The 14872-nt window shown below is 35.2% G+C and overlaps 1 protein-coding gene across 3 annotated transcripts in view; it reads left to right on the top strand.

The window, feature by feature from the left end:
* The window catches only part of FBXL4 (F-box and leucine rich repeat protein 4), a 65096-nt gene extending 51713 nt beyond the window's left edge, over positions 1–13383 (top strand). For all 3 annotated transcript variants that reach the window (XM_063097438.1, XM_063097437.1, XM_063097439.1), the window contains 3 exons: positions 8589–8660; positions 11717–12029; positions 12999–13383. In XM_063097438.1, the coding sequence (XP_062953508.1) occupies positions 8589–8660; positions 11717–12029; positions 12999–13162 (549 nt within the window). In that variant the 3' untranslated portion in view covers positions 13163–13383. The remainder of the gene's footprint in view (positions 1–8588; positions 8661–11716; positions 12030–12998) is intronic.
* The last annotated feature ends 1489 nt before the right edge of the window (positions 13384–14872 follow it).

The following is a 14872-nucleotide window of genomic DNA, read 5'->3' as shown; positions in this document are numbered from 1 at the left end:
ATTGTGATTGGAGCACTGGGGCAAAAAAAAAAAAAAAAATTAAAATTTGAGAAAGAGAGATTCATATATATATATACATGTGTATTTTAAATTCCAATAATTGAGTGATAGTGTTCTTAGGACTTCTTTGGAGGTAGGTATTTGTTATGCAAATTTATGAATTTTCATTTGATGAATATACTTTTATAAAATCCCATTTTATTACCTGGAGGTAATGCTCTGATGTGTTTGGAATGTATTATGATCAGTAAAAGTACATTTGTTTATGGTCATGTGATATCACTAGTCTCTATTTTAGCTAGTCTATGTCTGTAATGTATAAAGTTATTATATGTCCCTTCATCAATATGCTTTCTAAAACTCATGTTTTACAGTGAGGAATACGAATTTGGAATCCTACCTTCCTGTAATGAGTGTTATAATCAAGAGTTGCATTCTTTATTAAAGATAAGGAAAAATTAATTTTTAATACTTAGCAAAAAAAGTCTTAAACTAGTTATAACAACTATAAACTTATACTAATGTAAAATAGCAAACACAGTACTGTGTACATCGATGAAACAATCTTGATATGTTATCAGATGTACAGGGTGTGCGTAAATATAACTACTAACCCATAAATTTGTACTATCTAAAAGTTATATGTGAGTAAAATGAACATCAGTTATCATATTTATTAAGTATTTTTGCTTAGCACTTTAGAAATCTGGAGGATGGGAAGTTAGAAAGTTTATGGGTAGCATTTCTTTAAAAGTTGTCAATGAAAATTTGAATTTGTGCATTCTTTCACCTATTAATAAATTTTTTTGTAACAGGTAAAAGCATTAATAATAATTATAGCTGCATGATACTTCATATCTGCTTACACCAAACTTTCACCTCTATTATCCATCATTTCACTAACTAAAACTGTTTTTGAAGTTGAAATCCTTCTTTTTAGAAGTAGTCATTGTAGCATCTGAATATTTGGAGACATTACCAAGGACACTGTGAGGAATAAAATAGCTAAACAAATAGGAGAGCATTTGTGAAAGGAGGAAGACAAACAGTGTTCCTCCTTTTGTAATCATTGGTGTTTGGTGTTTGTGGACTAATTCCTTTACAATCCTTTTCTTTTCTTTTTTTTTTTTACATAAATATGTTTTATTTATTTATTTATTTATTTTTTAAGTTTCATTTTGTCGATATACATTGTGGCTGATTATTGCTCCCCTTCACCAAAACCTCCCTCCCTTCTCCCTCCCCCCTCCCCCCCAACAATGTCCTTTCTGTTTGCTTGTCATATCAACTTCAAGTAGTTGTGGTTGTTATATCTTCTCCCCCTCCCCCCCGGTTTGTGTGTGTGTGTGTGTGTGTGTGTGTGTGTGTGTGTGAATTTATATATTAATTTTTAGCTCCCACCAATAAGTGAGAACATGTGGTATTTCTCTTTCCGTGCCTGACTTGTTTCACTTAATATAATTCTCTCAAGGTCCATCCATGTTGTTGCAAATGGCAGTATTTCATTTGTTTTTATAGCTGAGTAGTATTCCATTGTGTAGATGTACCACATTTTCCGTATCCACTCATCCGATGATGGACATTTGGGCTGGTTCCTACTCTTGGCTATTGTAAAGAGTGCTGCGATGAACATTGGGGAACAGGTATACCTTCGACTTGATAATTTCCATTCCTCTGGGTATATTCCCAGCAGTGGGATAGCTGGGTCATATGGTAGATCTATCTGCAATTGTTTGAGGAACCTCCATACCATTTTCCATAGAGGCTGCACCATTTTGCAGTCCCACCAACAATGTATGAGAGTTCCTTTTTCTCCGCAACCTCGCCAGCATTTATCGTTCAGAGTCTTTTGGATTTTAGCCATCCTAACTGGGGTTAGATGGTATCTCAATGTGGTTTTGATTTGCATTTCCCAGATGCTGAGTGATGTTGAGCATTTTTTCATATGTCTGTTGGCCATTTGTATATATTCCTTAGAGAAATGCCTACTTAGCTCTTTTGCCCATTTTTTAATTGGGTTGCTTGTTTTCTTCTTGTAAAGTTGTTTGATTTCCTTATATATTCTGGATATTAATCCTTTGTCAGATGTATATTTTGCAAATATTTTCTCCCACTCTGTTGGTTGTCTTTTAACTCTGTTAATTGTTTCTTTTGCTGTGCAGAAGCTTTTTAGTTTGATATTGTTTATTTTTCCTTTGGTTGCCCGTGCTTTTGGGGTCGTATTCATGAAGTCTGTGCCCAGTCCTATTTCCTGAAGTGTTTCTCCTATGTTTTCTTTAAGAAGTTTTATTGTTTCAGGGTGTATATTTAAATCCTTAATTGATTTTGAGTTGATTTTAGTATACGGTGAGAGGTATGGATCTAGTTTCATTCTCCTGCATATGGATATCCAGTTATCCCAGCACCATTTGCTGAAGAGGCAGTCCCTTCCCCAGTGAATAGGCTTGGTGCCTTTGTCAAAGATCAGATGGCAGTAAGTGTGTGGGTTGATTTCTGGATTCTCTATTCTATTCCATTGGTCAGTGTGTCTGTTTTTCTGCCACTACCATACTGTTTTGGTTATTATAGCTTTGTAGTATAGCTTAAAGTCAGGTAGTGTTATGCCTCCAGCTTTATTTTTTTTTGCTCAGCATTGCTTTGGCTATGCGTGGTCTTTTATTGTTCCATATAAATGTCTGGAGAGTTTTTTCCATTTCTGAGAAAAATGTCTTTGGAATTTTGATGGGGATTGCATTGAATTTGTATATCATTTTGGGTAGTATGGACATTTTCACTATGTTGATTCTGATACCAAAACCAGGTAAAGATATAACCAAAAAAGAAAACTACAGGCCAATATCCTTGATGGATATAGATGCAAAAATCCTCACTAAAATACTAGCAAACAGAATACAGCAACACATACGTAAAATTATTCATCACGATCAAGTGGGATTCATCCCAGGGATGCAAGGTTGGTTCAACATACGCAAATCAATAAATGTGATACACCATATTAATAAACTCTAACACAAGGACCATATGATCATCTCTATAGATGCTGAAAAAGCATTTGATAAAGTTCAGCACTCATTCATGACAAAGACCCTCTATAAGTTAGGTATAGAGGGAAAGTATCTCAACATAATTAAAGCCATATATGCCAAACCCACTGCCAATATCATCCTGAATGGGGAAAAGCTGAAAGCTTTTCCTTTAAGAACAGGCACTAGACAAGGATGCCCACTCTCACCACTCCTATTCAACATAGTGTTGGAAGTACTAGCCAGAGCAATCAGAGAAGAGAAGGAAATAAAGGCCATCCAGATTGGAAAAGATGAAGTCAAACTGTCCCTGTTTGCAGATGATATGATCCTATATATCGAACAGCCTAAAACCTCTACAAAAAAACTGTTGGAATTGATAAATGATTTCAGCACAGTAGCAGGATACAAAATCAACACACAAAAATCAGTAGCATTTCTTTTCTCCAATAGTGAACATGCAGAAAGAGAAATCAAGAAAGCCTGCCCATTTACAATAGCCACCAAAAAAAATAAAATACTTAGGAATTGAGTTAACCAAGGAGGTGAAAAATTTCTATAATGAGAACTACAAACCACTGCTGAGAGAAATTAGAGAGGATACAAGAAGATGGAAAGATATCCCATGCTCTTGGATTGGAAGAATCTACAATCCTTTTCTGAGTTTTAGTGGATAGTTGAAAATCTGGATCCCGTAAGCATGCTTTCAATTGTTGTTACTTAATTGCATTAGTTAAAACTGTTCACACTGAGCTTGTCTCTTCTCTTCATTCATAACCTGTTACAATATTTTGCTATATCTTCCTTTACTTTTGTCATTTTACTCTCTGAAATGGCTGAGTGTCATCTGATCTCCTTGGACATTTAATTATGCATTTACTCTTCCAGTTTGGTCCCATGTTAAAAAGCTATTTATGCTTCTTTACCTGGACGTGGAGAGATGTTGAATATATTACTTCTAGTTATACATTGGGTTTTGAAGCTGCAGAACAGTATTAGTAGGTAGATTTTAGGTGGAATGTAAAATAATTAGTTCTTTATGAAAATATGTTCTACTACCAGATGACAGCATTCACCTTGAATATGTTTTGATAATTCTGTAGAACAAATTATCGTTGATCCAGTCACTCCTTAGTGAATTCCTTTCCATAGTGATTTAAATAAGGTTGGTCTTTGAAAATTACAAACTTGTTTGAAAATGATTATGCTGCCTTGCATTATTAAATCTAACTATTTAAATTATATTTTAATTTTATCGAACTACTCTATGCTTCTGTTGAATGAGTTTAGTATTAAATCTAAGTTTAACCTTCAGTCTTAAGGTTCCTAAAATTTTTCACTTTTTATTTCTGAATGCCTTTTTTATAATTTACTTAATAATATAGCTTTGATTCATCCATTTATGTGTTCTAGATGTGTAGAAGTACTGCATATACTTATTATAGAGAATTGTTTTGTTCTCCTTAGGGGTAGGAAAACTTTTTCTGTGAAAGGCCAGATAATAAATATTTTAGGCCTTGTAGGCCTTATGGTCGCTGTCATAGCTACTCAACTTTGCTGTTGTGTGAAAGCAGCTATAGGCAATACATTAATACATAGGTGTGCCTTGTGTTCCAATAAAACTTTACAAAAACAGGTGGTGGGCTGGATTTGGCCTGTGGGCAGTAATTTGTCAGCTTCTGCTCTGAACTATTGAGTCTGTGGTCTCTGCCAAATCAGGTCCTTCTATATCTGGAAATGAAGAGTTGGTTTCTCCATAGTTTCTCCTCTTTGCTTTGTCATCAATAGCAATATTTTAATTCTGAATGCTAACAGCATAGAGAAAGAATATTCTAAAGATATTCTCAGAGGAAATAGGTTAACTGGATTTAGAGAGCTTGCAAACTGATTTCATACATGTATTCTGTGAACCTGGGTACTCCTGTAGTCTTTGGCTTATCACTGATGAACTCTGCTGAAGAAAGCCATGGAACTGTGTTAATTTGTGCTTGGTCACCTCAATGCTGCCTGTCAGTCTTTTATTTATCTCTATTTGACTTCTTGTTACATTCCTCACAGCGTCTCTTCCAAGATTATCATTGTTTTTTCCTTTAGACATCACCTCCGTTTCCCCTTATCTTAGTCTCAGCATTTGATCTTGTATGTCTTATTCAGCAAAGATGAGTAATATCATTCAACATGAATCTCTTTTATTCTTTATTAGTTCCTTAGTGAAGATAAAAAAATGATAGTTCTCTCTAATGACCTAAATGATTTTCTAATTCCCAATTTAATGTGCATAGTCTTTAAGTTATTGTAAGATAGTATAGTACGCCATGAATTCCTCTTCTAAGACATGAAATTCTCCCAAAGAATGCAACTACCATTCCATAAGATGTTTTCTAGATATATATGATTAGACTCTTAGTACAAAAGTGAATTAGGAGGATATGCTGTTAGGATTGTGCCTTAAAGTTATAATCTTTAAGATAGACAATAAGCAATAGTATGCTTTCAAGAAGGAAAGGTCCACACAGGTTAATATGATGTTCTTGATAGTAAATTTTTTTGTCTTACTCTTATTTTTAATTAGAAGAACTGATTCTGCAGAGAATTTATCTCAGACTGTATCCAGAGAATCTTATTGTCCCAGCCTGGGGATAATCAGTTAGAGCTAGGTGGCAGTGTTCCATTGCTGTCCAAGCTATCCCAGGGTTTCAGATGTCTTAGAGAAAGGAGGAATTTTGCCTGGGGAGATATCCTAAAAAGTACATAGTGACCTGGCATTGGCCATGCCTTCTACTGGTTCTGCAGTATACCCTGTGCTATTGCAAGGCAGGACCTCTACACCTTCATTAGGCATCCTGGTGTTGGAAGGAGGCAAACTACATAACCCTAAGACAAGGAGGAATTTAAAAAGGGTAGGGTTTGGGGTGAGAGTTTGAAGAAGTAAAAGAAAACATCTTTTTAAAAAGAATTAGAAATTATGGAACATAAATAGACTAAGAATAACAGAATACAAATAAGGGAAAAAAAGATAAATGTGACTATATTAAAAATATAAAATGTTCACATCTCGGAAGATCCCGTAAACAAAGTGAAAAGACAGGTCTCAGGTTTAGAGAAGATATTTGTAATGGTTATAATGGACAAAGATTGCTATCCAGCATAAATAAAGAATTTCTACTAATCAAGAAGGAAGAAACAACCCAGTGGAAAAATCAGCAAAGGATATGATTAAGCAGTTTACAGAGCAGGAGGTACAAATGGCCAATAAGCATATGAAAACATGAAAGATCCTAACCTCACTAGCAGTCATACTTATGTAAATTATGCTGTTCTGTACTCATCAGATAGGCAGATGTTAAAAAGAATGAAAAGACCATATGTTGGCAAAAATGTGGGGAGACTTAACACACTTACACTGCTGGTGGGAGAATAAATTGATTCAAGCATTCAGGAGACCTATTTTGCAAAATTTAATAAACTTGTAGCATACCCAAACACCTGGAAATTCTTCCTCTGGTGTGTGCTCTAGAGAAATATTGTACTGTCCTATAAATACACAGGAAGCATGTATGAGAATGTTTGTTCTAATACTGTTTGTGATGGTGAAAATTGTAAACAACTAAATATCCATCAAATGAGAATATGTGTTGTAGTATGTTTGCATAATGGAATATCATACAACCATTAAAAATCAGTGAACTAGAGCTGTATGTATGGACAGTCTTTATGGACAAATCTTTCACAATTGCTGATGAGGAACATGCAGAAGTATATGCACAATATAATATCATTTATATAAAAACCATGTAGAACAATATTATATGCTACTTATTGATACATAATGTGTAGTCAAATTATATAATTTTCAAGCATGTTTTTAAACACTGAGTCATGATAAGGATTACCTCTGAGGAAATATATAAATAGATGGAGGGTTACAAAAGTAGATAATCAAAGAAAGCAAAATATTAAGAGTTAATCTGAGTGGTGGCTACATGGATATTCTATTGGACCCTATACTAGTCTGCATGTTTGAAATTCATCTGATTCTTCATAGTAAATAATTTTAAAATAAATTAACAAACAAGTTCCATGAGTTACATGTATGTATCTGTGTGTATGTATATGTCTGTATATATTTTTAATTTAAAATTTCTTACCCACAAGGATATATGGGATCTTCTCTAAAAATTCTCTCCAATATGGTCTGGATATTGCTCATGGGAAAATCTTATAAAACAAAACCTAATGGCCTGTCCCTATCTGTTAGTAAGTTGAAATGACTAAGTATTGTAGAGAAACTCAAATTAATTTATCTTCATATACCCTTTCTAATGTGAACATTCTGAGTGTTACATGGGATTGTCTTGTAACTGGTATAAGTTATGTGGAAACTTAAGTATAAAATCAGTATAAACTTTTTTTGCTTAAATTAAAAGAAATGCTCAACAATGAAATAATTAGACTTAAGTTTAATATCCCTCTAGGGCCTGTTATAACTACTATTATTTTATTTTTGCTTTAAATGACCTTACTTTATGTGAAATACTTTATTATTTTCTCAGTAAGAACCTTATCTGGGATTTGGCCAAATGTTTTGCTTTGTCATTGACACAGTCTTCATCCCCCACCTCAACTGATATTTTTCAGTTTCAGTCTCTGTGCGCTTGGAACAGATTTAACAGAGGTTCTATGATTTCTTCATTATGTTAGATATGATTTAGTTCAAATGTTTATCATGTAAATTTGAATAGTTTTCTCCTGAATTCATAAAAGAAAAACTGGAAATTTGAATATTTTGCATTCTTTTGTTTTTTTACAATTTTTCATGGCAGGCATGTCATGAAATGAAATGACTTTTTAAAGATATTTTAGGTGCCATGATTATGTAGCACTCTAGCATACTTTAGGGTTTCTTTAGTGGTGAGACCGTTTTCATTGCACAGGATAGATGGGCTTAAATGGCAGGAACATGACTGGAAAGTACATGTTTATATAAGTTTCAGTCAGCACGTTGCTACTGACAGGTGCTCAATGGTTGTTCGTATCCTTGTCAGCAAAGAGAATCCTTTGACATTAAAGTCACCAGCTCAATCCTGATTTGGGGTGACTCTATTGGCAATTCTATCAGGCTGCAGCTGATCAGTGAATGTCAGAGCTGCCACTGTTCTTCAGGAGTGTCACCAGCACCGTGTGGGTATTTGGGGGCAGGGGACAGTGAGGGGAAAGGGTGGTTTAGCTTGTCTTGTTAATCAGTTTTAACCAGAATTTCAAATTGCTTACCTTTGGGAAATGAACTGAGAGGTCATGGGGAATATACGTACCTTTAGAGCATGAGAAAACATATACAAAGTGACAACTTAACATGGAGACTAGTAATGATTACCTTGACTCCAAGCCAATCAATGGTGGAGCATCTGGGGACTCATTAAATGGCATTTGTGGAATCTGTAACTTAGGTTTTGAGCTGTATTTCAGGAAAAGCAGTGACAGCCTTTAATGTCTAATTGACCTCTTCTCTTTGTTTCACTTTCATTCACTTTCCATATTTGCCTTTGATGTGGTCCCTGATGGCAGCAAACAGCACTGCTCAGCATTTTGAACTTCTGTTCAGAGCTTCAGCACCTCAGTTTGGGCAGTTGTGTCATGGTAAGTATTTGAAAATTCTTTATGCTCAATTGCTTCTTCTCTTTTTCTTCCCATGGTTAAATTTTATCCTGACCCACACCATGCCACTCATACCCATGCCACCTATACCCACTCACAACTTTTCATATTTGTGGTAACTACTTCATACTTCACTTTCAAACATTTTTCTTAAATTGGAGAGTATGTCTTTGAAACACTGACATTATTTATCTACAAGAGCAAGGAAAGGAGTATAGTGTGGTGGGAGAGTTCAGTTCTGCCCCAAGCCAAATGTTACCTCAGACAGGCTATTTACGTCTCTGCATTTCTTTACAAAGTAAGATGTCAGTCATACCCCAAATGCTAATAGTTTAGTAAGTTTTTCACAAGGCTAATTTTAGTCTCTAAATTTTGAGATTATTTCCTGAAAATGTTGATGATAGTAGGTAGGTTTGTTTTATTTGCTTTTGCATTTGTTTTGCTGTCCTTACTGTGCAAAATAAAAAGATTGACACTCTACACTGGAACTCATATTTTTTGGAAAGTTTTTTGGCTTGTGAAATCCAAAAGCCTAGGGTCTGTTAGACTAGGTAAGCTTTAAAGTCCTTCCATATTTAAAATTATGATTTTTTTTGTGTCCTCGAGAGAACTCATGGGAAGAGTTATAAATCTTTCTTGTCTAAACTACATAATTATATAGCTTATAAATAGTGCTGAAACTTAAAGGACAGTAGAATTCTTGGGGAGGGGTGCATGTATTTGCACATGTGTGCATGCACACACATACTCACCGGAAATGAATCTTCCAGTATAACTGACAGTGGAGCAATCCATTCCTCTTCACTTCTCCCCTTCCCCCCTCTAACACAGGCAGATTTAGGAGATCCTCAAACCATTCCAGTTTTACATCCACTTAGTAGGAAGACCTGAATAAGCAAGATGATTACAAGATTTCAGAGAAGTTCTTCTGTTACCTTAGGCTTGCAGTCAGTGGTCAGGGTGCCTGACCTAAAACAGATCCCATTTACACATTTTTTAGAGCTCAGCAGTAGTTTCAGTGATGCTCCAAGATTTGGCAATGTAAACTAGATAAGCGTCTTATAATGACATATTTATCTGTGTTCCCATGGTCATTAATCATGGTGATTAGGTCTTATTAAATGTCAAGTATGGACTCAGGCCATCCTGGTCTCTGGAAGCAATCTTGGGAGCCCACTAGATTCTCTCTGGTCAATTTCTTACCTTAGTAAGTTGTTACATAGGCAAGTATCTCATTGTGTTTCCTTAAGATTATTGCTCAAGATTCTTTTTCAGTCATTTCAAGGTTTTCCTGCTCTATGCAGTCTAGCACTTGAGAATTATTGTATTACTTTGGTGGTGTCATATTTTCTTGTTTTTTCATATTTCTAGTATCTCTATGTTGATGTCTGGTCATCTGGTAGAGCTGTTGCTTCTTTTTTTACTCTGGAGTAGGCTTTGAGGAGATAGACTTCCTCTTTTTCTGGACTCCTCTGGTGACTCTCCTTTTGTCAATATTGTCAAGTGGTTGGTGGGCCACCTGCATGGTGGCCATGGCTGCTGCTGTGGCAGCTAGCCACTTTTGCAGTGGCAGTGGGTGTGGCGGTGGCTGTGGTGGACTACCCATATGAAAGCACCGTTTGTGGCAGTGGTGGGGGCTGTGGTCCCCAGGCATGCTCCTGCCTTCTGTCAGGTGGGGGGCTGATCATCTCTTTGATTTAAAGTTTTTTATCCGTGGTAATGGAAAGCAATGACAGAATAGATAAGGATCACCCTCTGAATTTATTTTGCTCATTTATTAGTCTATATGTCTTTCACAAAAACATGGACAGTGTTTTTTTGGTTTACTACTGTTCCTAGCATCTGGAGTGGTGCTGGCACATAGTAGTTGCATAAATATTTGTTGAAAATATGAATAAACTGTTAAATTAAATTTGGCCTAAAGGTTTCTCTTGACATAATGAATGTGATGTGTAAACAGACTGTAACCTGCTCTCGTAAAAAGTAGACAAGTCTCAGTCAACCACAGGCAGCCAACTGTTCAAACCAGTTTCAAATAAGACAAACGCCCAGCTGTAACCAAACCAGCTGTTTCTGTACCTCTGTTTTCTGTATATTGCTTTCCTTTTTCTGTTCATTAATATTATCTAACCATGTGGCAGCCCTGGAGTCACTCTGAACCTGTTCTGTTTCTGGGGACCGCCCAATTCGTGATTACTCCTTTGTTCAGTTAAACTATGATACATGTAATTTGTCTAAAAGTTTTCTTTTAACAAAACAAATGAACAAAAGGAAATAATGATTGTAAATGTTTACTATTTGGTTTCCTTTTGACTTCTGGTAATAATTTTGATAAGTGATTATAACAAAATCAAATGAACTTCTAAAAAGATCCTACTTAAAGAAACATTATTATAGCATATAAAGCCAAGAACTGAAATGTTCAGTCCTTGATTAGTAGGGACTTATTCTGTAATCATGTGAAGTATTAGACACCTCTAGTAACTGACAATGATTAACATATTATAATCTAAATTTTTTTCAGATTGTATATTTAGTCCCCAAATACCGCATTTAACCCAAAACTAGTATCATTATTAGTACTATCAGCATTTCCTCATGGTGTTTTAGAGCCTACCAAGTGCACCCCTGTATCAGGAAGATCTTAGTATCTACCAAAATGTATTAATCATATATAAAATAGAAGAAACTAGGCATGATTACAAGTAGCAGCAGCAAGGTCAAAGTGGTAGGCATAAAAGATAACACATAATCCTCAGATTCTTCATGAGAGACTGGGACATCAGACTGCTTTGGGATTTAATTTATTAACATCCTCTGCCTGGAGTTCTGTTAAATAGATTTTTAAGTAAGTTATTACTCTTGCTGTTTTATGAAATAGTGGCAAATCTGTGAGATAAGTGGGCAGATCTGTATTAACAATGTGGATATGTTTACATGGAAGCAAACAGTAGGAGATGATTAAGAATGTTCTAATTTGCTCTAAACAGTGAGTTTCTGAGCAGAATATGTAAAAGATTGGATTGTTTGATTTACAGATTGAAGACTATGATGTGATAGCTAGCATGATAGGAGCCAAGTGTAAAAAACTCCGGACCCTGGATCTGTGGAGATGTAAGAGTATTACTGAGAATGGAATAGCAGAACTGGCTTCTGGGTGTCCACTTCTGGAGGAACTTGACCTTGGCTGGTGCCCCACTCTGCAGAGCAGCACCGGGTGCTTTGTCAGACTAGCACGCCAGCTCCCAAACTTGCAGAAACTCTTTCTTACAGCTAACAGGTCTGTGTGTGACACAGACATTGAAGAACTGGCAAGTAATTGTACCAGATTACAGCAACTGGACATATTAGGTAAGGATTCAATAGTAAATTTATTTTTTCAAGCCTATTTCTATGACATAAAAGTTAATCTCAGACTTTTTTCAAGGGAAAAAGAAAATTTCTGAGATACAATAAAAATTTTGTCCTGATTACTTGATAGGAAGTACAAGATAGATTGATTTAGGGAATAATTAATATTATCTACTTAAGTAAAATATTGAGGACAAAAACAGAATTCTATAGTTGGATGGACCTATCAAAAGTTCTAAATAACCATTAATTATTGGATTAGTTAGAAGAATGAGAAATACATTACCTGTGTTCTGCATTTTTATTAAGGATAGAAAAGAAGAAATGAGGCTGTTTGTATAATGAATTCAAGTTTGATTTTTTAAAAAAGCTTCTTATTTAAACTTCTGATTAAGGAGTGCTGTGAAATCTTTATCCCCAATACTTTTAATTTTTAGGACTACTTCTACACCAGGCAGATCTGTTGTAGATCCTTTCCAATTCTGGGATTCCTTGTATCCTTACTGCATTCATCAGCAAGGAACATTATGAGATTTTGTTACTTCTTACTTTAGCCAGAGGGGCTAGCAGTGCCACAGTAGTGATAGTTGTCTACACAATTGGTACTTTGTGAACTCTGGTAGCACTTGCATGTTTCACATCAAATGTGATGTGAAAACCATTTAGAACTGGGGTGACAGAAATAGGAAAGTCTGGTTGAGCTGATTTAAAAGGGTAGGAGGTAGGAATGAAGATGGTGGGTAGAGTATTGACAAGATTCAGGTCCTAGATGCCAAATTGGCTGGGAAAATTCAGTTGTTTTTAACAGGACTATTTCAATATGAAATCTTTTGTTTTTAAAAAATACATTTAAGTTTTTAAAAGGTCCCTTAAGTATTTTTCAAACAGTTAATACTAAAGGGACATTATCATTATTAGGACATTATATAAATTTATACTTACGGTGTTTTGTTTTGTTTTTTTAAACAGGAACCAGAATGGTAAGTCTGGCATCCTTAAGAAAACTCCTAGAATCTTGTAAAGATCTTTCCTTACTTGATGTGTCCTTCTGTTCACAGATTGATATCAGAGCTGTGCTAGAACTGAATGCAAGCTTTCCAAAAGTGCACATAAAAAAGAGCTTTACTCAGTGACTTAGTATATATTCTGTAATAAAATTCATATCCCTTGGTAGGGTTTTTTTGGGGGCTGGTTTTGTTTAATTTTTATAATGGTAAGAATTAAGACATTTGTAGATTTGAAAGAAAAATGTGAAATTGTCCATTAAATTGTGAAAAAATGTAAGCACATGTTTTCACAAAATATTGCAAGCACTTTTCTTCAAGAATATGAGTGGCTGATATTCTTTGTTAACCAGTGGTATTATGCTTTAGTTAATAGTTATATGATTAATAGAATAATCATATGGAAACATTTTAACTTATCTTTAAAGGAATACTTTGAGCAATAAAGTATCATGATGTTTATGTAAAAATAAAGTTTATTTTTCACATTTCCACGTAAGGATGTCTTATTAGTAAGCCTTATGACCTGGCAAGTATTTTGTTTGATATGTGCAAAATTATCAGAGCTAGTTGGGAGAGAGACTTGTTTTTCCATCTGTTAGGATTATTTTTTCGAGCTGATACATTAACTGTTCAACTGGAAAATTTGCAGTTTTCCCACTTTTCTTCTGGATTCCATTTTACTGCTAGATTATACCAATATAACAAATATGGGCATAATCAAGAACAAGAAGTACACTACTAAACAAAATAGTTTTCCAACTATTAAGCAGATGCCTTGAAAATTTGCCAGAGAGAAAGGTTTTAGGCTTCTGAATTATATGTGGATTTTATTTGTATATATAAAAAAAGTGTGGATTTCATTTATATATGTATATGTGTGTGTGCATTTTTCCCCCCTATACCCCAGCACCTTAAATAATTAGAAATCAGCTACAGTGAGGGCTGTGAGGTGGACAAAAATTGATTTAGTTCTGCTACTAAGAAAGTAGACGAGAAATATTTTTTGGCATGAAAGGCAGGGCTGTTTTGAATAGAAAACTAATGTTAACTGTGTAGTTAATAAAAGTCATTTTTCTATTCAAGGCTGATGGAGTTTGGATGTATTGTCCTCCCAGAACTCATATGGAAATTTGATCCCCAGTGTGGCAGTTTTAGACATGGGGCAGATCCCTCATGAATGGATTAATGCTCTCTCTAGGTGGTGGGAGTAATGAGTGAGTTCTCACTCTATTAGTTCCTGAGAGAGCTCGTTGTTTAAAATACCCTGGCACCTCCCCCTCTCTCTCTTGCTTCCTCTTGCCATGTGATCTGCTTGTACCCACTAGCTGTCTGTCACCTTTCACCATGAGTAGAAGCAGCCTGAGGTCTGCACCAGATACAGCTGTCACTGAATCATAAGCCAAGTAAACCTCTGTTCTTTATAAGTTACCCAGTCTCAGGTATTCTGTTATAGCAACACAAAATGGACTAATACAGACTAATGCAGAGGCAAAATGTTATATTCCAACATCCACATACCCTAGAGTGATCCTACAGAACTGTCTGTATAATAAATACAGTAGCCACTAGCCATATGTGGTTATTTTATTTCATTTTAGTTAAATTTAATTAAAAATTCAGTTTCTTAGTTGCACATTTCAAGTGTTTAGTCTCACTTGAGACTAGTGGTGATCATGTTGGACAACATGTTGGAAGAAGTAAGGGCCAGTTGAAAAAGGGCTTGGTTATCCTCCATTGTTATTTTCATGCACTGGGATTTTGTTTTCATCCATGAATGTATGTAAATATTTTAAATGTTTTATTCAGTGGGCCTTTTGGGGGGGAGATACATAATTT

Source organism: Cynocephalus volans, chromosome 5, assembly GCF_027409185.1.
Source record: "Cynocephalus volans isolate mCynVol1 chromosome 5, mCynVol1.pri, whole genome shotgun sequence".
NCBI classification, from domain to species: domain Eukaryota; kingdom Metazoa; phylum Chordata; class Mammalia; order Dermoptera; family Cynocephalidae; genus Cynocephalus; species Cynocephalus volans.
The sequence above is the reverse complement of the archived record's forward strand: the minus strand, read 5'-3'. Positions and strand labels throughout refer to the sequence as shown.